Source organism: Eleginops maclovinus, chromosome 5, assembly GCF_036324505.1.
Source record: "Eleginops maclovinus isolate JMC-PN-2008 ecotype Puerto Natales chromosome 5, JC_Emac_rtc_rv5, whole genome shotgun sequence".
NCBI lineage: Eukaryota > Metazoa > Chordata > Actinopteri > Perciformes > Eleginopidae > Eleginops > Eleginops maclovinus.
In genome coordinates, this window is record NC_086353.1 from 15,273,091 (window position 1) to 15,300,025 (window position 26,935).

The following is a 26,935-nucleotide window of genomic DNA, read 5'->3' on the forward strand; positions in this document are numbered from 1 at the left end:
TGTGCTTGAGGAATGAATATTCCAGCACTACGTATCTATATTCTACAATCTAATGTTCATTGAAGTAGAATCTGAGAGGATCAGGTCTGAACATCCCCCTTCTTTTTTTATACAAAACAAATTAAATGTGATGATAGAAGTTAATGGTTTTCTTAAAGGAACATTAGTTTAACACTTCAGATTACCATTAGACTGCAAAACCACTGACATTTCCAGGACCGCTCCATGCTGCTCCTACATGTCAAATTATCCTTAAAAAACAATACACCCTCAGACATTGACATATAACGTTACTTTGCTAGTTTCAATGGTGGTAAATGCATTCCAGGTTGATTTATCTTTTGTTGTATGCTCCCGTTCTCTCTCTTTCCGTCAGGCATTATCGTCTTCTTCAGTTTCAGTTGATGGTTCATTACATTTCCCAGGATGCCTACTGTGGTAGATAAGCTGTGGACTCATTATAACAAGAAAAAAAAACATGTCTAACCAAAAGTTATCTTAGCCACCAGCGGCCACCTGTGTTTTTTATCATTTACCTTAATGTTATTTTATTCTTTGTATAGGTGATCTTTTTCTATAACAAATCTTGTTTGAGGTTTTTGTGTCCATTGCAGAAATACTCATAAATAAGCTAAAAGGTCAGAGTGATCAAGAAATCTCAAAGGTGGTTGTAAGATGTATGTTGCCTGGTGACATACACATCTGTCAGTCGACCGAACATCTGGAGGCTATAAACACACAATTCTCAAAGCAACTTTTAGGTTAGGCCAGCTATTCTGCGATCATGTTTGAGAATACCCTGAAATTAAAAACAAGGAGTCCATGCGATGCAGCAGAAGAATGAATGCAAATAAAAAGAAAGAATAAGAAATGGTCTGTCTCATTGTTAAACTTGGCAAGCAGGCTCAATGTGTTAGCTAGACTTTTTGTTGTCGCAATGAAGTTAAACTGATTCCTTTTAAATATCTATATTTTCCCATATTTCCCACTTGCCCACACATTGTGTCAAAGAGTTTTCACCGTGCAGTAATCATTTATCCTTACAGTGTTTATCCTTGAGCATATCATATACCAAAACTGTGGCTAGGGGATGTCATGAAAGCTGTTTTTTTGTTTGGTGTAAATGTAAAACTTCAGATGGTTCCCTATAACAGACTGACTACTTTTATGAGACAAGAAACACATGGCAGTCTGGAACGTAAACCCCCTCTGCATGAAAATGTTTTTACTCTGTGTAGCAGTAAGAATTGTTTATTAATCCATGTTGTGTAGCAAGACAGAGACGACAAGACATTTTCAGATTTTCTTTAAATGTTATAATCCACAACATTTGATTTGATCTCAATTATGTTGATGATTGACATTGCACTGCATTTCAATTGCGTGACTGCACTCCTAAAATAGAGCATGAGTAGTTGGACTAAAAATAACAGAATGACAGAAATCCATTCTGCACTTTAAAGTGAGTGTGTATACATAGTCATTTATGTTTAAGACTACACACATTAACATACTTTGTTGGGTGTTGCAACTCAAAGGCTGATGTGACAGTTTATTATTTACTTTTTCTTTTAATTCTAACATATAAAGACGTAATGCTAAAGAACATTCGTTTTTCTATGGATGCCGGTTTTCAATAGAGTTACTTCCTGTTTATAGGTTATATATGTAAAATGTTTAACAAGCTGGAAAGAGGTAGATATGGAAGGAAATTGCCATTACAGGATAAAGATCTCATTACGCAAAAGTCCTAAAGCTTACATGTACAGGTATTTATGAGATGTGGTAAAGGTAATTGCAGGAAAACCATCCATCCATCTTCTCCCGCTTTTCCGTCAGGGTCGCGGAGGTAACAGCTCCAGCAGGAAAACATTCTCCTTTATAAATGCAGTTTGCTGCCTGAGGGGTTGAAAATGTGTTGAAATTGAGATATTTAAAGGTTGCGGATTACTACAGTAGATTGCATTGTTTCAGACAACAAACAATACCATTTTGCTCAGTTTTCAAATAATCCTTCATTTCATTCATTAAATTGGACTACTAACAGCTACATTTATTCATAATCATGACATGTCACTTAATAACACTATTGTTACTGTAAAGGACACAGTTGCAATGAAGCTATAATTAAGCAAATACATCATCACTGACCAATGCAGAGCAGAAAACCTATCAGACGTCTCATTATATGAAACATGGTATAGTTGTTGAATAAAAGCAGTAAAAGTGTATTTAAGTAGGTTGAATAAGTAAATGTAGTGAAGTTGTCTCAACATCAGAATGGTTTGGTGCGAAGAAACAAAAATGTAGGCTCTGGTCGAAATCAACAACTTATCCTTTAACAACACCACAAACAATATGGTTACCACTTCACATAAATAGGCACAGATTGTACTGTACATTCATACAAAACACACATATTTATACAGAGAATCAACAAATTAGATCAATTACCACATACAAATATTTAACCAACTTCAATATATTTTTTAGACAACATAAAAATACATCGCACTGAAATGCACAACTTATTTTTTTCACATTCTTGAGTAAATACTTTCAAGATGTCTCACATTCAGAACTGTTGGTAAGAATAATTAAGGACATTTATAATGTATTTAGAAACATATCAATCAATCTAGAAGATGTAAGCTTTAATTTTCTTTTGAACAGGACAAGATGGATCTCTGGAACCCTTTTGCTATCTATTAACATTAATAACAACTTTATATTACAAAGGACACAACTCCAAATTTAGATTTTAATGCAACTAGCACTACACGTAAACAAATATACCAAATAAAGTATCTTTTAAGAAGGTCTGTGTAATGGGGAATAACCCTGAAGTGTAATGAACAGGAATCTTAGTTTCTAGCAGTGAGTCGTGTGTGTAGGTGTTGCTGCGCAGAGCCATAGCGTGTGCACTGCTTCTACAGTATGGTTTATATAAACTTGTCACAGTATGGTTTCACTTATAATCATATATAATGATATTGTAAACCCAACATGGCACAGGCTAGTGATTGCTTGGTACAGTTTCAACAATTGATGAGCACAGAAGCAGGGAGTTGAAAAAACACCAACAATAACAAAATGCTTTCTCATTACACATTGTATGAAGGCATTAAAAAGAACATTATAGAACATGAAGGTTGCACTTCACTGTGCAGCTTCCTTTATGTTTTCATTCACTTGGTTGCAAATGTCAATATGAGAGACATTGAATCACTAGTCTGTAGTTGGTTGGTACGCTTTCAATCTGCTCACTTTGTAGCAGCCTGTTTTATTGACGTGCTGTAAAACTGGATTTTGCCTCTGGGTTGTTGCTAGTTACAGAAAACATGTTCTTTACAACCGTTACATAACTGGAAGCCAAGCGCAATTTCAATGCTTTCAGAGTCAGACTCAAAGCCACACATTCAGCCAAATGGGGTTTAATCAACAGCCATTCCAATTCAGCTCATTTATGGCTTCAGGGGAAATAATTGCAGAGTGCATCCTTTGCATCACATAAAGTTCAGAGTATACTTACATGGAAACTTTGACATACTTACATAATTACAATCACCATGGCATATTTTCGGATTATCTCCATTATGAGATGGTCTTACAGTCCTAGCAGTGAAGCTCAAAGCAGAACTGATTGATTTTTTAAACAATCATTTAAACCGTGCAGTGAACATTACGAAACAGCAGTGCACTGACTGTATAGCTATGCTAATTTCAATCAGAGCAGAATGAACTCAATGTGTTGCAATGAAACAGCTACCGACAGTATTAAATTAAAGCTGGAGTAGGCAACTTTAAAAAAAAAAAAGCAAAAAAAGTTGGAAAAAGATCCCGGCCCCTCCGTTCAGGCCACCATCCAAAGACAAAACTCATGAACATTCACTGCAAGACCACAGCTGGAGTTTGAGTTCACCAGAGAGTGTTGGGTAGATAAGTAGAGCATGTATTCATGTATCCTTAAATCCATTTATATGTTTCTGTACCCAAGTGAAGCATTGAGAATATCAGTGTGTTCCTGGTTGCAAGATAAATTTCCCCTCAAAGACAATAAAGTTACATTTTATAAAATGATTGGATGGATAAATTACATGCCTGCACATAAACATGCTGCTGATTTTAAGAAGTCTCATTAATCAAAACATACACCCTACTGGCAAGCCCTGCATGAGGATTGCAAACCCTTAAAACTCATTCTCTGGAAGGACAATCCTTTGTGAGATTTTGTGAAACAGGCCCCATTTCCACATCAACCCTCCTCTCCAGACATAATATAAACATCAGACCAGACTTGTTATCTGCTTTTTGGATTGAAATCTGCTCCACTGTAATTAGCAGCCCTGTTTACAAACAAAACAAAGCAAAAATATCACCTTATTGGTTTAGGCAACAGAATGGGATTATACACAGTCTGGTCTAGAGCCTTATGTAGGAAAAAATGTAATAGCATATAATACAAAATAATTAGGGATCACCCTCGATATCAGCTGACACCAAATACTAAGGAATAAGTAGCCAAACAATTGATAGGGACTTGATTGAGCTGTGTAACTTTTAAATAAAACTGCTAATAACATTCATTTCAAGCTGACCTGCTCAACGATCTATCTACGCTCAAGAGAAGCTTAAAAATCTATATTTTCAATCGAGATTCAGTTTTAAATAATCTGTTCATCCATGTGGTTAAAAGAGCCTCTTAATACAATGCTTCTAAGTCTAATCAAGCAAAGCGAATAAAGCAAAACTCTTTGCACTGTCTGTATACAATGTGTGGAGCATGATGTGTGTACATTTCTTACATGCATATGTTTGTGTGTATGTTGGTGAGAATAAACTTCAAGAGAACTCTTCAGGTTGAGCGCTTGGAGCCCCTCCATTTTGCGTTTGCACACTGCCACCGTTGCTTGCAGTGATCTCCGTGTGGCGTGATGTGATGTAGCTTCGCTTCCTACCGGACAGGGAGTGCTTCCTTCCATCGCCATTGCCCTCAGCAGGGTCGTAGACTACCACCACTGTGGTATCCATTCGGGACAGCGTGTACATGCTGCCCTGGCGTGTCGGGTGCATCCGGGTTGAGCGTAGCTCCAACTCATCGTAGCTGGATACCTTGATGAAAGGGCACCACCGAAATGCACGCTTGAAGCCAGCTCGAAACCTGGTGCCACACAAAGAGGAAGAGGGAAAGGGTTGAAAAACACAGGGCAGTAAAGTAAGTACATGTGTGAAGTGGGTATTTTGAGATATTTTCCTTAAATAGGCAAATAAGGAACCAGTCGTTTATAATAAAGTGTAAACTGTGTGGTTATTTTAATGTAACACGGTTCTAAATATTTGGGAAGTGATGAAATAGAAGCCTGTGATGTGGAAGTGCAGTATTTATGGTGACGGTAATCAACAGTAAACTGACAGTACTACTTGGGATCCTGGATTTGGAGCTTTTTCAGTATGCAATTATTCTTTGAGACACAAAAATAATTACATTTTTAAGAGCAATATCCTCACTCAAACCCCTTTTTCTAAACTGTCATAACAACTCATTAATAAAGCATTTTATCATTTAAGATACTCTACATTATCCTTCCAATGAGATGACCAGAATACCATTGATCCTACTTATAAAGTACCTCATATAACTCAAGAGGGACTTAACTGTATTACACCCAGTGAAAACAATATGGTTGAACAAAAAGATAAAGCCCACTGTTGTTGTTTCATGTAGTAGAGCTGTCAGTAGTAGTTCATATGCCAACACCACACTCTTGTTACTCACCTGCTGTTGAGGCAGCAGTAGATGATTGGGTTGTACATGGTAGAGCTCATTGCCAGCCACAGCACGGAAAGGTAAACCTGCTGGATGTACTTCCACCTGCTCAGATGCTTGTTTAGACCCGTCACAATGAAGTAGATGTGATAGGGCAGCCAGCAGAGGGCAAAAGTCACAACTACAATGATCATCATCTTCACCACCTGCGAGAGGAAGAAAGGAACGAGGATGAGAAACATTCCCAAGCTCTCATTGGTACAGTAGCTGTGTTTAGGATTCCTGGAAAGAGACAGAGTGAAGCACAGCACTGTGTGAGGAGAGGAAATGACGCAGGAAATCATAAACCACTACTAACCTGTCACTTCCTTGGAACTGCAACTTTGGGGGTAAAATGTGGAGTATTTCATTTTAGTAGCTTCCAAACTGCAGCATTTTGGCAGAACCTGGTAAATGCTATGGAAAGCAGTAGAGTAAGATGTTGTTGTTGTTGTTGTTGTTGTTGTTGTTTGTTTGATCATACAAAATGTCCATGTACTACAGGGCTTTTCAAATTAGCACAGACATGTCTGGTATAGAGTCTATCAAATGCATACACAGCTCTGGAAAAAATTAAGAGATCACTCCAAATTGTTCTTAAATCTTTGTCTCTACATGTATGGCAGCCATTCCAGTGTCTGCTGAATTCCAACACAGAGAAAAATTGTCAGTATTTCATAGAATACAATTATTTTAAAAAAATGTATTTACCTATAAATAATAAAACAAGAAATAATGATAATGGTGACGGGGTCACTTATTTTTTCCGCGGCTGTATATTGCATCAAGATAAAACCCTTGAGATGCATACTCTGTGTCAAGGGGGTCCAGAACAAACTGGAAAAAACTATACAAATCACAACACATAACACATCAATGTGAAATAAAGACACATATTAGATATAGCCTAAGCACTAGAGTTACTATCTTGTGTTGAAAGTTAGCCATCTGTGATAGAAAGTGAATCTGAAATTGAAAATCTGCAAAGTCAAGACTGCACCAACACCATGTTCTGGCCTGTCTTACTTAGTAGTTGTGTGTGTTAAGTGAACACTGTTACTACATGATGGAAATGGATTGTGGCATGCAGAGTTCCTAGAATGCTGGGCTGAATTTTGCTGAAATATATGTTATAGGGTAAAGAAAGATAGACTGTTCTTTATCTTAACTTATGGTAAATAGTTAAACGGTATTAAACAGTGCTTCTAGTAGTAACACACATTATATTAAAAAAAATATCCATCCATCTATTTTTTTTTTATGAATAATTGAGCAATTCAAGGGAGTGAAATTAATGAACGGCTGTGCTTTGTCTCTGTGTGATAACTGGGAACACAATCCATTACAGTGCATGGCTTCTCCAAAGCAGGGAGCCGAGGCACGCTACCAGAGACAAAACAGACATCATTGCATTCCTCCCGAAAACTAAACAGAGGACCTGACACCTCTTGTTTTGAGTGCATGTCTCAAAGAAGTTTATGACATGCCGTTAACGGTGCTGGAAGGCTGCTAAACAGTGGCGAAAGTTCATTAACAAGATTAATCAAAAGACGTAAAGACCAAACTAGTTGTTATGGGTGCAGTGTAAATGTTTCCATCCCTTGTGATATGCTCTGTTCCCAAAGAATCCTCCTCACTCCCTACACTGTCTGAGTGGAAGTGGCTAGAATCTCTGATCCCATTTTACTTCTTGGTCACTATAATGTTAGCAAATCATTTTATTTTTACTAAAACAGAATTATTGTATTTTCTGGGCACTATTTTTAGCAGCATATTAAAACACAATGTATTACAGTTTTTTGTTTTGAAGCTGTCGTTTCATATTGAATAACGTTAAGTTTCTCAATAGGATCGACATGTGAATAAACTTGAGGAGAAGAAACATTTGCCAAGTGCTCTTGGGTTTTGTTTAAACAGTCCATATTTAGACTGCCAATGAACTCAATACACTCCATATAACATATTTTGTGTAAACACACAGGGTATTTTATATGAGGCTGGCTTATTGAATGTGTAAAGCATGTCTCTGCTTTGACACATTCATTGTTTTGGCATACTCTTTTTTGCTATGCAACTGTGCACATAATGAATTATTTTCTAATTATGAAACTAAATTCCTCACTCAAGAGGTTTATGCTCTAATTAAGCAACAAATAAATGTAAATGTGCCTGTGTTATTAACTATTTATCAGCAACAGAAAGGAACAAGCTGACACAGCATGGGTTGAATTTTGAAAATACTGTGAGCATTATACACTGGCAACTATAACATTTGCCAGAACGTGCATCCATCCCAAGTTTCTACTGTAAAATCCATGGGGCCCAATATTTTGAGTATTATATAAAGCCATTACCCATACAGTCTTTTGCTCATGCAGTTAAATAAACAATGTTGAAAGTATATCCTGTAAAGCACAGGAGGTTTAGGTTAGCTCATGCAATGGTTTATTTAAACATTGTTGGACTCTGGGATGTACAAAATGTCTGTCTGGGATGGGGATTAATGAAAATGTGAGAGAACATATTTCAATGCCTTTGCAATGTCTTTTGTTCATGTTATATAACATTGTTGATAGTAAGAGCATGGCTGCGTGTTATAATGTTCTAAGCTGAGCATCGGCATTCTGCAAAACTTTGAATGAAAGTTGAAGGCCTAACTAGTGCACAAATAGCAACGAACAAAGAAATCTATAGAGTTTCTGTTTCAAAGTTATTAATGGCAGTATATTTTAAAGCTTATAAAGTGTTTTATAATATTGCAACCATCGAAGGCAAACATACGCGAGGATTTTGAGGCATAAAGACAGGAAATAGATAAGAAATCAGAAAGAACAATAAACACAAAACAAAATACGGTAAACGTAAAACTGTGCTAACTTTTTCTTTTAAGTGACTTAGGTAGAATGTAAGACGGTCTTCCACTTGAATGTTTTTTTAAAACAGACGAACCAAGGTTTTACAAGGACAGAAAAATGTGCATCATCAGCATGGGCGTGTAAATGATAAAAGTGGACACAAATGTGTTCCTTGGGGCACCCCACAAGTGCAGGAGTAGCAAATACATTTTTCTAATTTGAACAATCAAATTAGAAAAATGTCATAACAGAAGATATCTAATTTGATGACATTTTTTTATGTTGCTCACGGTTACTATACAGCCGATATACTGATCATGCGTGAGTACATTTTTGCGTGAATGTACATATGTTCACATTCAGAGACCCTTTGACAGTTTTCATACTAAGATTAAACTTGAAAATCCAACACAAATTGGCTCAGACAGAGCAGAGAGAATATTGGATGAGTGAAGAACAAATATAAGACATTTACATACATTAAAGCAAACCTCAAAGGGAGGATGTCTTTTTACCCTTTACCACTTTGATGTTTTATGATTGCTACACTCCAAAGACCAGTGGAGAAAAAAGTTCAAATAGAGAAAAAAATGTCACATAATAAGAATAATAATGGGTAGTGTACTGAAGAGTCCTGCATTCAGACTACTCATACTATTGTGCTGGCATACATGCTGGAATACAAGGTGTTATATTGTGTTTTGTAGATTTAGGATCATATTCACATGTTTTCTGATCCCAGTCCCAAGAGAAAGATCAGAGACATGGAATTAACCAGCCAACGAGCTTATCCCAATGTTGTAAATTATAAAGATATACTCTGTAATCATATGGTGTTTCACATGGGTTTGCAACATTAAAAGTAAAGAGTAGCAGAAAGCACATATACTCTTTCTCCTTCTGCTACTTGCAAAAGGTTTACTAGATTTTCCCCACCATAGCAGGTGAGGCAGCTTTAATGCTTCATGGCCCTTTAAGGTATCATGTGGCAGACACTTTGCCCTTGTTGGATTTTATTTTTTCGGATTTTCCGTCTTTGCAGCAAAATACACCCAAGGTTATGGTTCTTTCATAAGCATACAGTGAATTCATGCAAGTAGTTCACATCAAAATCCTCACTTATGATGAATGCAAAACATGTCTCTCTTGAGCCAACAGCTACTCCCTGCAGTGAATCTGTAGCCTGTCTTTGAGAATAAACTAGTCAGTTCTATCGATTTTAATCAAATAATTTTTCATGGTCAAGGCAATTTTCTTCCAACATAATAGGAAGGCAGCAGGCTAGTGGATGAAAGATACCCAGGGTAGAATATGTATTCCACCTATGCCTTATAATTGAACATAGGTGGTTTTCGTGTTAGAAGGTACCAATGCTAACCAGGAGAGATTGTAAGCATTTGGCTTTGACCTGCAGTAACAGTGCTGTTACACCTTTCCATCATGTTGAGTGTAGAATCCAAAATGTTTGTATTCACTCCACTTTTCAAGTATGGAGGCTCAATCCACATGAAAGTAGCCCATAGAAACATGTCTGTGTAATCCAAAGGCAATTTCATCATGACATGGAAAGGGGAGGCGAAGAGGAGAGTGGAACTAAAAGTAAAAAATAGATTGTAAGGATTTTCCTAGTTCCTTGTTGTCAGCAAGCTAGGGGCACAACTGAAAATACCCATAGGCAGAATTGTTTTCGCTGAAACATGTTTAGGCATGCCTGCTAGTAGAATATCACACCTACTGAGCACATCGTGTAAATCAGATGAGATACTAATAACACATTTTATTAGCACTCGGCAGCTTCAGCTACAGTTACAGTTCTTATTTTTATGTCAAAGGTGGAGGTGAAACAGGTAGGCTTTCAGTAGCTGCCCAAACCAGTTTTGGGCAGCTACTGAAAGCAAGCGTAGAGTGCGGAGTATTGGAGTCTGATAGCACATGAAGGCTGGCCAGCCAGGAGGGATTTGCAGTAATCAACATGTGTGATGACAAGAGGTTATTGGCCTGTAGAGCCTTCTGGATCAGTAGGAGACAAATACTCCTGATGTTGTAAAGAGTGAATCTACAGGAGCATGTTTTTCCATCAATGTTGGCAGGAAAACACAGTGATGTAAAGAAATCCATTGAGATGTTAGCCAAAAGAGCAGAGATTGTGTAGGACGGTAATGGTGATTAGTCAAATGAAGCGCTCAATAATAAACATAAACCAGATTTTCCAAGATGTTTTTTGATGAGAAGCAGGGACTTCTTTAACACGTGCAAGATACAGTGTTCCTATACAACGCAAAAAAAAAGTACTCCATGAAAAAGTTTACATTGCTAATGAAAATTAATGTTCCACTAATAGTCTTGTTTACATGCAGCCTCGCATACCCCGCATATAACTTTGTTGATCATGGCAAAATATGGAAATGTGGAACAGCTGGAGCAGAATGTACTATGATGATTTTTTGCATCAAATTAGAAATATTAATTTCTTCTGGAGGCAGACTTGTTGAACACAGTGTCCCTCATTCATTGCATCCACATTGTCAGAAAAGGATAGCTTTAAGACCTGAAAATCAACATATACCACCGACTTCATTGGAAAAAAATGTGAAATACAGAATATGCTGTTTCATGGGCATGACACACACAAAATGTGAGATAATATCACATGTAGAAAAATAGTCTGCCAATGGAGAGCAAGTGAGTAACAGGTCTTAACATATTCTTGTGCAATTTTATGGTTGTTTAAAAAACCCAGCACTAACACGACACAACATATGCAATGTAGGCTGATCCCTAACTATTATGAGCTTTAAAACAAGTACATTAACCTTCAAATATTTTCTAAAATATACGGAGCCAATAGAGTTTTATTAAACTGCATTTTGTTAGTAATGACTTGTGTCAATGAGAAGTTTTAGGTGGTCATGGGTACATTTCAAACAGTTTCTTAAGGTCTAACTATTATGAGGTGGTGCTGATGTTGCTACACAGCCAGATGACTTGTATACATGAGTAACAAGAAAGAATTAAAAGAAGCCGCAGTAAATTCTTTATACTGACTCACTGTACCTCGCGATCAAAATCTCCATGACTACACCACTTCACATCAAAATTCAAATAAGCAGTTGGAAACAAATGGGAGTAGATGAAGAAAAGATATTAGTTTGATGATGAAAAAAAGTAATGAAAGCTGCATGCTAATGAAGTTTTTAATGGATAAAATGGAAATAGAGTTAGATTGTACCATGCTTGGGGCTTGGCCCAGCAATAGATTTATGTTTCTTCATTAATCCAGTAAATGAGTAGCTATTAGTTAGCTTGAAGCCAGAATGAGTGAGTCCAACCAACAATTTGAAATGTGAAACGAAGAACAAATAGTACACATATCTATATATTATACATTTCTGCCATATACATCTGTTATACATATGCATCTGTCCATACCTCCTCATTCAACAGCGTAAAGTATTTAAATACTCTCAATGTATTCCACATATGTATATATTTCACATCCTCAAATCTTTATTGTTGTTATTGTAAATATTCTTCTCTCTTTTTGCACTATTTTATTTATCTTATTTGCACCATGTATGTTGAGTTGTTGGAGGAGCATGGGACATAAGATTTTCATTGCCAACATATATGTTGTATATGCTGTGCATATGACCAATAAAACCTTGAAACCTTGAAACCTTGAAACTCTTCTTAAGTGAGGATTAAAGTTGACACTCACTAAAATCCTTATTATAATGTTTCAATTGCCTATAAAGACTTTATTCAAGAATTGCATTAATCTTGTTTCTATGAGACAGGGTTGCTCTTCGAGGCTAGTTAAAAGCCATTGCAAGAAAGAGTAGGAAGGTGATGGGGGGTCTGAACAAAATGAAAGCCTTAATTCAAGAATGGCCTTAGGCAATTACTGGTGTAAAGAAAGACTGCAGCAGGCTACAAGGCTGTGACCACAGTACTTCACGCCAGCATTCACTCTTAAATGGAAGCAGCCAAATCTTTTGTGTTACAGGGTGGCTTGGTTAATGGCCAACGACCCTTACGAAATTGTTCTGTTGGGATTCTTTAAAATATAGATCAATTTGGACTTAGCTGTGCACACTTTAAGGACAAAAACACCAGTCGATTAAGTATTAGAAATGTCCCATTATCTCTGCAGGTCACCTTAATACACTGTAGCAGTGTAGTTAGTCAAACAGTGTGTGTGTGTGTGTGTGTGTGTGTGTGTGTGTGTGTGTGTGTGTGTGTGTGTGTGTGTGTGTGTGTGTGTGTGTGTGTGTGTGCGTGCGTGTGCATGATTGTGTCTGTGTGTGTGCAGACAGAAAAGAAGATTGTTGATCTATGGTGCTTACAACAAAAGTGGAATACAGATTGTCTGAAAGAGCCTTACAGCAGGCTTATGACAGGTCACTAGTGCTGCACTTTAAACTGACATATCGATCGCACAGCACCAGGAATGATCTGAAAGTATAACACCTGTGGCATGATGGTAGTAGCTGAATGGATTAACTCAAGACAATGATATCGATCTGGGTCTCATAAAAGATGATGAGAAATGGTAGGAAGATTAACTTTTTTATTGTTTCATTTCCCATTATCACAATCTCCATGTTTTGTTCGAAATGACCATTTCCCACATCTTACCTTCAGTTCATTAGTTCTTTTCATTTAAGTTCACAACTATTATACTATTGATCAACAATAAATGTCTTTGTCAATCCTTTGAGAGGGTTGCTGATGCTGAGCAATATGCACCATGGATACATTCAGGACATGGATAAATCCTAAATGTCTCCTTATATGAAGACACTTTATTTGAAAGGATGTGCTAAAGACTGTCAAGACACTCTCATAACAATAACATGACACCTGACATGGACACGAAGGAGTCATGAGTGTTGATGACTATTGCCATAGTAATTTGGTACATTTCTGACCCATTTAGTGCAACGTTGACATTGCTTGAAATATCTTTGTTGTGACAACCTAATATTAATCAAGACAACATAGCCTGTTGATTTTATGAAAATATACAATCAAGCAAAAACATAAGCCTAATGGTAGAACTAATTGTCTCAAAATAAAGAAAATGGCTTTATCTGTAAACATTAAATTGCATGTAGCCGATGTTGACATTAACTTTCAGAGACAGTTATATATTTGTCATGAAAGCTTACTTTGACCTAAAATACAGTGGTGCAATTTGGACATGTCATAGAGATGTCATTGAGCTTGCAGCGCAATTTGCCGACTCTGTTCTGGGTTGAGAAAAGCTTAACTCCGGCAGAAAAAAATCACAGTGCTGTACTCCGTCATCAAAAAGGCATTGTTCAGTCTTGGAGGCTGCGCTCACAGCACAAACTGCTGTTGGCTAGGGTTAACACGATTCAATATCCGCGGATTTCACTCCAAAGCTTCCTTGTTTTATATGAAACACTTAAACACAAAGCAAAAAATATAACTGTTATCCAATTCATGGAAACTTGGAACTCAAACTCAACAACTGTGTTGCTCAACTGGCTACAGTGCTCACTAACATCGTCAACCCCTCTCTCAGCCAATGTAGTGTCTCAAAGGACCATAATTCCTCCAAACTGACAAAGCCTCAAAGACATTAGATCTATTGCATGAACATCTGTGGTCATGAAAGCGTGCAAGCAGACTTGACTCTTTTATTGGAAATCCATCACCACCCCTCTGATGAATATTTATCAGTTGCTTACTGGGTGAATAGGTCTGTTGAGGATGCTGTCAGCACTAAACCCACACACTATAACAGATGGAGTCACCTAACACCTAGGCCTGCATCTTTTTCATTGACTTCAGTATTGCTTTCGAATCAATAAACCCAGTAAATCGCTTAAACAAACAATTATGAATAATGAATCCTGCAAATGACACCGATGACAAGCTTTCTGTTGAGGAGAAAACCCTGTCTTATAAGGAATTTGTAAAAGGACGCAACCCTGTAAGGTGTTACGATGAAAAGCATTCATTATCAACAATGAATAAAAATACCATCGGACAGTAGCCCAAGCAGCTCCTTGGTGCCTTGAAATAACCAAGACATTATAAAACTCAAGAAGTCGTTATAGATTTCAGGCAAATCCCATTCTCCAAAACCTCTATAAGCATCTCAGGAGAACTCATTACCATCACTGAATCATACATATCTCTTGGCACCCAAATCAGCCAACCACTCAAATGGAACACCAATACAAGCGGCAAAAATGGAAAGCGGAGCAAAGATAAAATAAAACAAAGCCATCTCTCTCAGTTTGACAAAGCCATCCCTGAAAGCATACTCAACTCATCCGAAACAGTTTGGGATGACGGCGCAGAAAAAAAGTTTAATAAATCCGCTAAGGTTATTGGCAGCCCCCTGCCATCAGTTGAATCACTGCATGAAAAACAAACAATGAAAATAATAGAAATAATATTCTGACCCCTGTCAACCTGCCCACCACCAAATCCAGCTGATGCCATCTAGGAGGTGCACTTTTCATGTATCCATAAGGGAGGTAATGCAAAAAACGTTTTTTTAAATGTCATTAATATTTGTTTGTGAGAATAAGTCCTGTGTGTTAGTCATGTGTCTAATGTGATATCTGTCTACAATGTTGATGTTACTGACATTACTGTAATCAGCTTACCCACCATGCTGTACCAAAAATAAATTCTCGACCTCGGCCATGATGTGATAAATAAATGATTGATTGATTAGTTTAGCACATCATTTGACATGAATTGGCCCCAGATAATAAATCCTTGTTGATCACTTAACTTTTACTGTAGCTTCTCCATGAGGCTGACATTTTTAGGTATTTGATGAAGTATATCAACATCTATTAACAGTTTGTTCATAGAATTGGGGTTGTCTAGTGGGTCTAGTGCTAATTAGCAAATGTTAACATGCTAAAAACTTATAATAACTGTGTTTGTAAGTTCACCTTTACACATCTTTAGCACCACCATGGTGCCAAATATGTTATGAAAATATGTATGATTCTCACAGCACTGCTGGGCCTAAGTACAGCCTCACATACCAGGGCTGTGGACTCTTTTGGTACTTGTCCACAAGACATGTCATTTTCACAATCCCAATCATAGTCTATGTAGATTATCAGTGCATTCTGTTTTTTTCACTTTGAGAGTGGGGGCGTCACATTGACTGCTTTTTAATTCGCAAAGCATTGGTTCTAGGCTTTTTTATGCAAATCAGGAGCATCCAGCAGAACCTTCTGCTCCTAGAATCTCCAGAACAGCTTTAAAGTCAACCATTGCCATTCTAAAATGAAGAAGAAGAAGAAGTTGGTGCCTAATGCAACATCCAAATTTCAGAAGTGACGTAACACTGAGGGCCAATAATGGTAATCTATTGCATTGGGCATAACCAACATGGCTAACAATTACAAATACAGCAGGTATTAAATGTGATGACAGCCTCTACCTTATAATTAAAATGTACCTAAAAAATGCTCAAGGTTTCTATTTTTTAGTTTTAACACTTTTTCGGATGTTTTCCTTCATGAATGTATTAAGGGTTATTGCCACAAGCCTGGAGTAGAGTAAAAACATTTGCTTTTGAGTTGCAGCTAGTGATGCTTGACTGTGTTGCCCCAGGCTGTTCTCTCCTTTCTGTAACCTTTTCTGACTATAGCTTGAAAGCACAAAACTCTCAACCTGCATGACATTCATCCTCAGGAAAAATACACTGTACCTTGTAAACCAGTGAGAAAGACAGGCTGGAGGATGAAAGATACAGCCTAGCTTCAAAACTATAGCTTAAATGTTAAAATTCAGACATTTCACCCAACAAAAATATGCAAACTGCTTTTGAAACCAGTGCAAATATAACAACAAGCCCTTGAAAAGGTCCCAGGCAATCTTTTTTCAAATATTAAAATGTGATGGCTGTTTCATATTGAACATCTATAAGCAAGACACTGAATATACATATTAAAATAGAGAGTTACAACCCACGCATAGCGGCACAAACCGCCTTCCTCAGGGTGTATAGAAAAGGCTGTTTGATGTATCATTGTAAAAACCGAAATGGACACACCCTGAATTCTCCTGTGCACCATCAACATCCACACACAGACACAAATCTTTCTTTTCACTCCCCACAGACACAGTTTTTGCCTGGACGACTCAGAAATACTGATTCTTAGTAAAAGGTGAAACGAAAAAAGAGATTAGACAAAAGTAAGGTGTGAAGAGGTAAAGCACTTCCAACAGTGAACTCATAGGCAACAATTTTGTTTGCGCTCTGGAGCACGCGCAGTCAAAGGGAAATTATACAGTGAGATGACCAAATCAGAAGCATTGTAATGTTTTTCAGTGGAAATATAAAGAGAAAGTATTACACAATTGAATGTGCAAGTTATGCTCTACTAACTGATTTATCCAGGTTTAGCCTTCTGCTGCTAAATATTCTGAGTCATTCTTTAGCAGTATCAATCTTATTGTAAAAGTATGTCTTGAATGAGCTGCTGAGACATAAAGACCTTGACTCCAAATATGTCCTCGAAAGAAATAATGCCTCAAGAGACTGTTTTTTTTCAGGGCTTTTGCCTGTCCCTATGTATAGACAAGGATTTGAGTGTTGGTGACAACCACAAAGGTTTTGTTCTCTGAAATGTAGTGAGGTGTGTTTACTTGCTGCACATAAAAAAGGCATACAAGTATTCTTGTTTGAAGCAATATGCTGTAGCAGATGAAATAGTCCTATTTATTTTATGTATTGCTTTAAAGACCCAAGTTGTCTTGCTTAAGTGAAGAAAAACACAGTTTAAGGTTTCTTAGTCCTGCAGGAGCTGCATAGTTTATCAAAGAAAAGTTAAAAGCTGTGATATAGGTTCAGGTGATTTTACACAACCGAAAGCTTAAAGGGAGTTCTTTCCCTTCATTTAGATTTGTTCAGAATTATACATATTGGGTTAAGAATAACCTTATTGTGTTTTATCTGATTAGAGTGATGGTATGCTTGCCTATTTTTATTGTCAGCAGGATAAACTTAACACTTGATTAGATTTGGTAGTGTGTGATTTCCGTAATTAGACAAAATATGTTTTTGCTACAGCAATCAAATCAACTAGGATAGAGGCTTAAACCCTAAAAGCAATAAGTAACAGCAAGGTGCATAATTGTTCTGCTGTGACAGATACGTTTTAAATGCCTTCTGGTTGTACAGTATAAAGAAAGAGATCTCCCAGTTCTATGTCAAAATGACTCAAATTGTCCTTGTGTTAGCCCCATTTCCTGTGAGATAATAACTACCTTGAACCTCAGGCTGCTCAGTGGCAGAACATTACAGATTATGCCTTGCTCTCTGACTAGTGGCATTAAAAGATCAGCATGTTCACAGTTACTAATTGGGATACCCCAGGTCATATCTGAATTGTTAAATGAATGGTGTACTATTTCCACTCAAGCATGCTTACCTTCCTTTTGGCCCTAAGCTGTCCGTGGTAGTTATCAGATGAGTCTCCTGGGATCTCCCCTCCCCACAAAGTCAACCCTACGATGGTGTAGGTGATGCCCATCACCACTAGGGGCAGCACATAGACCAGAGCCGCCACTATGATATGATACCTAGGAAAAACAGAAAGCGAAGTCTTTGCATTTATAGAATATATACAGTCGCGTGATTTCCAACACAATCACTTTATTCTACTATTAACTCAGCCAAATCAAACAGACCGCTACTTATTATTGATTGAGACTGTCCATAGGAAAGACAGCATCAGCCGTTTTTAACAAATGCCCCATAACAAAATACAGTATGTTTAACCAAATGTCACAAAAAGTAACATCAGAAAACTCTTTGTTGTTCCCAAGGTCATGGGCACCCATTTGGAGGGACCAAAGTCAGCAGCATCCCTATATTTCCAGCAAAATCACATGTTAGCCAATTCAATATTGGTCTGTTGTGCTTTGACATTTTTACTGAGTTGAAGATGGCTGTATCACACGTAAATTGTAAGGTATATCCTTTTTTACTTTTCAAAAAAATATTGGATGCAACAACTTGTAAAAAGCAACACTTGAACGTAGACAAAGCTGATGCAATGGTTAGCAGAGGCTGAATATAGTGATAAACTACTGTTGGCTACAAAATGTTCCTCACATTAAGGGGTCATGAGCCATGCGGGGCCAGGCAACGTAGCAGAGTGTCCTGCGGGGCAAAGTTTGGGTGGTGGAGAAGTAGCAGAGAGGGAAAGCAAGCACCACGGCCAGACTCCAGATATAGATGATAACTCCTGTAGTGGCTTTCGCCGACAGACGAGGCTTCAGAGGGTGGATGATGGCCATGTACCTGCAGGGAAGAGGTCAGAAAGACATAATTATGTTGAAATCAAATAATTGATTGGTTTACTCTTTATTACCATGGAAGTCACTTGCCTGTTTAGTTGGTATTTATTCAGGTATACTTTAAGAATGGTTATGCTTTTGACACCAACTTGGACAGGTTATGGTATATGGTTATACATAAATTATTGCTGGTATTTGAGTAATTCCACATTATTTCAATATTTAATTTAAGGATTTTCCTAAAGTGGTGAAAAAAAGGATAATTTCATTTCTGCATCACTTTATTTTGCCACGCCCTCAGATTTACAGTATCTTGGGAAGTAGTACTGTATGTGATTAAGCTTTATTACACATTTCTGAAGAAAAAAAAAATCAATATATGATTCAAGATGTTCAACTTCCTCTGTTACAATAATATTGTACAATCTTTTCAATCTCTCAGTCGGTACAAGTCCAATAACACTTTGATGTTTGATTTTTCAAAGGAACTGATGTATTCGCCAACCTCTGATGAGATTGTGTGTGAGCCATACAGTGGAGGTCTCAGAACTGGAAAGTGATAACCAGCTGGACATTAACCAATGTCAGGATGTTTCATGATTACCAATAGCTGTAAATGCAGGCAATGAAGCACTAATTTAATCTTTATAAGATGCTAAAGAATAGGTCTTGTCATGTCACCTCAGTGACTGGAACTCTCTGAGGGACAACAACAAGAAGGCCCCGTTTATTTACCAGTAATTGCTTGGCATTTATTCAGAGTGTCTCTTTGGCCCTTGTGGTTGGCAGTGTGTGAACAGATTATTAGATGTCCAATCAAGTGTGTGCCACACAGTCCAATCCAAGGAGCTTGCACAATGGTGACTGAACTAATAGACTTAAAACCACTGAACAAAGCAAATCTTGATTTTCCTCATCCGACTTTATGCAACTCTCCTTTGCCCTAGACCAACTTGAAGTTTTGCCAGAAACACGAGAAAAATATGAAAACACACACACACACACACACACACACACACACACACACACAGCCCTGTTTGGTTTCCAAACACACACTTTGAGATCATAGAGATATTAACGCAGCAAATTAATAATTAACTTTTTTTGTGTGACCTGGGAATCTGTTTTGTCTTAAGCTCGAGAAATCTTTCAGGGCAACGTTTTGTTTAGAAAAGTTGTGCTGTGACAGCACAAGCTAAACACTCACTTTATCATCGCCTGATGTTTGACACACAGAGATTACTTGGAGGAGGATTCCAGCACGAGTAACCTAACATCTTGCGCACAGCTTAATGTCAAGTGTTGGCGTAATGTTCTCAGATGTGAGTTGTGTGCTTAATGTTACTGCAAAACTAACTTCAAAGCATATTTAATGGTAAGGGTATCTAGCAATGCAGATAGCTTGAGTTCTGTTTGTTTGTATTAATCCACCTCCAATACTTCTCCTCCTGTCACACAATTGTTATTTGTGTTACTGACAGGATTGTAACAAGCTATTCTACACATAAATATCTCCCAGGAACAAAATCTCCATTACACTTAACTTTGCAGATATCAGTTTTCAAAGAGACTACGGTTCAGATGAATAGTTTTGTTTTCTTTTTAAGGAAGGTTTATAACTGAGTGAAACGCCTCTTGAGTATTAACTGGCAGCCATGATAAGGGCTTACCAAATTCACTAAGGTGCTTCAGTGCTTCCCCTCTATTATCAAAGGGAACACTAGACCAGCCTTTACCAAAGGAAAGGAGATAATGCCATCACACAACTATTTGCAGCAGGTACATTTAAATAAATATAAATCTTACTTCAATTGTAGAGCATGTCACTGTGGCAGCTTGCTTAAAAACGAAACAAAAACACATCAGTTTGCTATTTTGTAAGAGCAGTCAGCGTATTGTATCACTGTGTCTTTTTCTAAGTTCTTTGAATTTTTCCACACATCTGTCCTTCACAGCATTAGATATCCGATCAGGTCAAGGAAAGTGGTTAGGAAAATACATATGTTTTAATATTTTTGACTATTCGATAAACAGACTAACGGGGCAAAGCCTGCGAGCTAGTCCAGGCAGTCAACCAATGATACATTCGCACATAACGCCCCTCGTCACTCTTGCAACCAACCAAACAACTAATCTGGTGCTCTATTTAAGCTGTTGGATCCGCCTACCTCTGCCTCGCTAATGCAGCTGCTGTTACTACTGCTGTTTCCACACTGCTAATGTGTTCACTTCACTGCTGGTGCTGCGTTCACCTGGGCGATGCTCGCCTGCCCCACCACCACCCCAGCTTCCACCTGTAGGCTCAGGGGATAGTTATCTAATCATAACTCAATGTTCTATGTTAATATGTGGAGTGATGAGGCCCGAGCCTAGACGCCAAACTCAAACTATATACTGTTTGTAATAAACATATTAATAAAACACGTGAGTTGTCTCACTGAATTTTTGATTTTGAATGTAGTTACAGCAAATGTTTTGGGGTAGAGGCAGGAATCTCACAGATGCATATTTAAAAAACCAGACCAATTTTACCAATATACTAAGCTACTCTTATTCTCAGTGGTATGTCCCCTTCAGTTCTACCTGCACATGATATTAAACTTTATATGCATCATCCACAGAAGAAGATAATAAATAGGTGTGAGAAATGGAAAAAGGTACTGGCTGTGTTATCAAAAAAAGCTTCAAGGCTTCGCCAGTTACCTTTTAACTTCGCTTCAGTGCCTATGGAACCACACTTGTCTGTAGAGAGTCAACAGTAAGTACAAATTCACAGATGATTTTGAACTGCGGCCTCATGCCATTTCAAAACATCAGCGTGGAGACAGCACCATAGTGGGGTTAGGAAAAGCATGACCGGAGGTTACATATGCATCATTTAGGTCATTCCGATGTTCCCTATCTTAGTACACAGTGACAGAATCAAACAGACACTGCAGGCCGAAAATACAAACCCATGGAAGTTTCTGTAGAGGAGCCAAAATGAGAATAGCTTCAGGAAATGCATTTCTCCCTTTGCATGTCAAGGAGAAGAACTGGAGGAGGAAAACACCTCACACAACACCCAAACACACTGTGACACTTGAAAACTAGCTGTGGACACACACTGTGCATGCTTGGAGATTCTAAATCCATTTTGTTTTCATTATGTTCGGCTTGTGGCTGCTTCCTTCATCAGTCTAATCCCTTTATTCAAACATTATGACGTATGATGGCCCACTGATCAGTATCAAAGCCTGGCTGATAGTGATGACTGCATCACCGCATTACTGGAACACACAGCGCCAGGAAAGGGAAAGAGAATTGAGGAACAAAGAATACAAATGTCGAAAGAGCAAATAAGATGAATAATAGAAATGCATGTGGTAGAAAACCAGAGAATCATAGGGTGTAAAAGCATGATGGACATGGGGGATCTTTTCAAGGGTGTTGGCACACAAACAGTAAGTGACTGCATTGCAGACTCTTTTAGAAACAACACCTTGAATCTACAATTAATTGGCAGTGAAATGTAGAAAATAAATGTTAGAAATAGGCTGATGGGGGATCTGAAATGGCAGATACCCTGCGGAGAAAGTGCCTCTCCATTCTTTCATTATGAAATGAATTGAATATGAAGGCTACTAAAATCAGCAGCAATCCTCAACTCTATTGGAACAATAATAATTAAACTAATATCCATATAGTGAATTCCTGCGAGCAAGAAGGCATGAGCTAGAACATTAAGTCAGTTGAACTGCATAAGCATTGCCAAATGGAGTGCAGTTTTTGTTCAAGCTAGACTTCACACTGACTGATTTTTTTTTCATTTTTTAAAACACAAGATTCAATTTTCTGCCCCTTCTGGTGGAAAGTAACCAAGTGGAATAATCACAGAGAAGATGTCCAAAACATCATGCTGGAGCACTTGAGATGAGAGTCTTTAGGTGACTTTCTTGGAAAACAATGCTCTGTGCATTTGATCCTCACAATTAATCTCTTCTTCATGGTTAAGGTGTATTAAGTGGAGTGTGCATTACAATGTAATAACCTACCTCAATGACTTTGTTGATGTAACCCTCTTCACTAAAAAACAATTGATTATCAATGTATCAGAATCCAGACCAGATTTTGATTAGGGTTTAACAATCTTAAATCGATATTATTACTTCTTTGATCAATAAAAAACATTTTTCAACACATATGTAAGTTACACCTATAGAGAAAGAAGGGTAAGTGACTTAGAGACAGATTAACATAACATCTAATTATTCTAATCATTTTCTTGCAGCATTTGACATGCCCACCTGTCCACAGCTATCGCAGTCATGGAGTAGATGCTTGCAAATACGGATGTGACCGGGAAAAAGTTGTGGAATTTGCAGTACCCTTCCCCGAAGTACCACTCCCCGTGGGCAGCGTAGATAAAGTTGATCAAAGTGTTAAAAGCAGCCATTGAAGCGTCTGAAAACGCCAAGTTCAGGAGAAAATAGTTGGTCACAGTCCTCATCCGCTTGTGGGCAAGGATGATCCATATCACGATGAGGTTTCCAAACACCGCCACCGCCAGCACAGAGCTGTAGGCTACGGACCAGAGAGCGATGCGCCATGGCGGCTGTACAAACTGGTTGGTGTAGTTCCCCGTTATGTTGGATCCGTTGTGTGAAGCTGCCATCCTATTTTCCTTTTCGAAATACTTAAAAGCGTTGGAGGTTTTACGAGTATGAGCTACTTACTGAGGTCAAAAGCTGAAATGGTGAGAGCAGATTTGCTTGTATGCACCATTGCGCGCAACTTAATTACATTACCATCCCTAAAAGCGGCACATCTCCTCCCTAGATCCCTGCGGTGAATGTCTCCAATCGTTCTGCACTTTTCAGTTTAAAGTAATATTAATATAAACGCGGAGAATCGTGTAACAAGTAGCCTCCACTGCCTGTTGAATTGTGAGCGCACATCCTCTCCTCCAGCAGCAGCAGAAGCAGGCAGGGCTCTGTGCGCATTCAGTGACGCACGAATGGCACACACGATGAAAGAGATTGATTGATACTTGTGGCTGCTGTTTTAAAGATCATACATGCCAGATGGACTAAGCTCTCCCTCTTCCTGCTATACAATCTGCCAGCCCACAGTGCATATGTAATGGCCTACTAACATCAAATTTATATTAAAAGATTCGGATTCCTGGCCACACCAACACAGTGAGAAGGACACCAATATGTGTATAAAATGATTTTTTTATAATTCGAAGTTACTTTAAAACATTCCATGTATAGATATTTAAATAACATATGGTTAGAATGATGTTCAATTTATATAAACTACTCAAATACAAAATGCAGTTCAGACAAGGGGTTCAACCATACTAAAAAGTCCAATCCGGTTAATACCGAACTCCACTCTGGTTCCGTTTTTGCGGGAAGAAAGTGTCTTTCACTGTTCAAGTCCGGTTAATCCAGTGCCATAGTTTGCACTTTGCCGGCCTGCCACACCGTCCGTCAGCCTCTGGTCGCAGAGCCCTCGATATACAAATAAGAGGGAGACTCAGGGTACACCAATATAACTTTGATTACTTAAAACCAACAGCCGAGAGCAGGAGAAATAGCTACTTCCCTTAATCTGGAGTCTGCAAGCGTTGGATCGCAAGGGTCGAAAGACAGTCTGGTCCAGTGGCGAAGAGGAACTGCGTGGGGTCCGTCCTTTGCGCGTAGCAGTTAAGGGATCCTGTCCGGTCCGATCTGCGGCGATCTGAGGCAGTAACTGTGAGGAGAAAATAAAACGCCCCGTCCAACAGGTAATCGGCGTATTTATGGGAGAGTGGATTTGCCAACTGGCGAATGGGATCGCTGATTTTCACTGGTTTCTGGTGTGTCAATTTGCAGTGTCTGTGTCTTTGTTGTGACAGTTCGTTAGGGAGGTTAAACAAAGCATGCATATGTTTATAAATAAAAAAAAGTTCATTGCTAAATAGCGCACAACAACATATAAAAAGGTTTAACCATCCATCCCACTGTCTAACATGTTGACTTCATTCCATGACACTCCTCCCCCCTTTAACAGTTGTCATCCCGATATTCTTACTGTCCATACCTGTCTGGAGGCCTACCCCTATTTTGTCTTTGAGACCTTCGCAGGGGTGTTGCATTTCTTGGGTCTTGTGGGGCCACAGGGTCCTCTCCCACAGGACCTGTGGGAGGGGCAATTACTGTGGGCACAAGGGTCAAAGGCAACAACAGAGGCCTATGAAGTAGCGCATTGGGGAAGATGGGGTTCGTTTCGATATCTGGGGCATTTTGTGGTACTTGGGGTGGATCGAAAGGGCAAGGCCTAAGATGGTTACGATGGATTGTCTTAATAGGGCCTTCCTTTCCTTCTGGCCTGATCTGGAAAACTGGCAGGCCAGGGCGTAGTTGATCCAGAACAACATAGAGTTGGGGCTGCCAATGGGTCGCCAACTTGCCCTGCCCTCTGCGGCGGAAATTTCACAACAGCACCCGCTCTCCGGGTAGCAAGGGGAGGTGCTTTGCTTTCTGATCATACCTGTCCTTGTCTCGCAGTCTGTTTGCTTTGGTCTTTGTTGCCACTTGTTTATAGACTCTCTGCAAGGTCAGGTTATGTTGGTGAACCCAGCCTACCAGGTCATGTCTCTGGGTCAGTGGTGGTGCACCCACAGCAGTTTCAACAGGCAGAGGGGCATGTCGGCCAAACATTACAAAATGTGGGGTCATTCCAGTCGTCTCATGAGTGGTATTGTTATACATCTGGAGCATAGAAGGCAAGTGGTCTTGCAAGTGTACTTGGTCTTCCAAGCTCAATGATCCTAGAAGGGACAGCAGAGTCTTGTTAAATTTTTCACAGGCCCCGTTTCCTTGGGGCCTGTAGGTTGCGGTTCGGACCTTTGAACACCCATAAAGGCTGCACAGCTGTGCCACTCTGTTTGACTCAAAGGCTGCATCTTGGTCAGACAGGATACGTTCCGGGCAACCCCATGGTTGGATGAAGTGTCGCCAGAGAACACGAGCTGTGGTGGCTGCCGTCTGGTCCTTTGTAGGGATGGCCCATCCATACTTTGTGAAAAGGTCAGTCATAACCAATAGATAAGGGTAAGTGTCACCAGGCCGGCCAAGAGACAGGTAGTCAATTGCAACAATTTCCAAAGGGTATGATGTTAGGATAGGAACTAAAGGTGCTCTTACCTCTGGGCCCCTTTTCTGTTGGGTGCAGCTTGCACAATTGGATGCCCATGTCTGTAGGTCAGTTCCCATCCCTGCCCAGTAGAAAGTCTTCCTCAGCAGGGCATCGATCTTGGCTACGCCCATGTGCCCTGATGCTTGGTGATACTTGTCCCACAGCTCCTTCGTTTTGTTAGCGGGCACCACAATTTGGGAGAGGTTCAGCCCAGTATGGCGTTCTTGGGTTCTCCGCTTCAACGCACCTTCTTGGATGTGTAACCGGCTCCATTCTCGCAGGAGGCATTTTACTGCAGGCTGACTGGCTTTCCTTTCCTCGGCTAGTGGGAAGTGTCCTCTTTCCACCCACTCCTTCACTTGAACCAGTGTTTGGTCTCCGTCTTGACAGTGCTTCCAATGATCTTTAGTTTCAGGGGTGCCCTCCGATTCCACCGCTGCTGCTGTCTCTGCTTGGACCTGCTGGGTGGGTTCTGCATCTTGTGATAACCTGGACAAAAGATCAGCATTCTTGTTTGCAGAGCCAGGGCGATATTTCAATTCAAAGACAAAGTTTGCCAGCTGGGCTGCCCACCCAAGTGTGCTGTATTCAGATGGACAAGTGGGTTATTGTCTGTAAAAGCAAGGAATTTGTTGCCCCACAAATAATCTTTAAACTTTTCAGCGACAGCCCACTTGAGGGCCAAAAACTCCAGTTTGAATGAACTGTAGTTTTGGTCGTTCCTTTCAGTGGGGTGTAAGCTTCTGCTGGCATAAGCAATTACCCTCTCCCTGCCATCCTGTACTTGTGATAGCAC

At 39.1% G+C, this 26,935-nt stretch overlaps 1 protein-coding gene across 1 annotated transcript; it reads right to left on the minus strand.

The window, feature by feature from the left end:
* Positions 1–1,277: 1,277 nt before the first annotated feature.
* Positions 1,278–23,865, minus strand: tacr3a (tachykinin receptor 3a). Its single transcript, XM_063882991.1, has 5 exons — positions 23,259–23,865; positions 18,788–18,976; positions 18,102–18,252; positions 5,777–5,973; positions 1,278–5,161 (listed from the first exon to the last, which is right to left on the minus strand). Exons 1-5 carry the CDS (start codon positions 23,624–23,626, stop codon positions 4,843–4,845), a joined length of 1,224 nt encoding a protein of 407 aa, XP_063739061.1. The 5' UTR covers positions 23,627–23,865; the 3' UTR covers positions 1,278–4,842.
* Between the last annotated feature and the right edge of the window lie 3,070 nt (positions 23,866–26,935).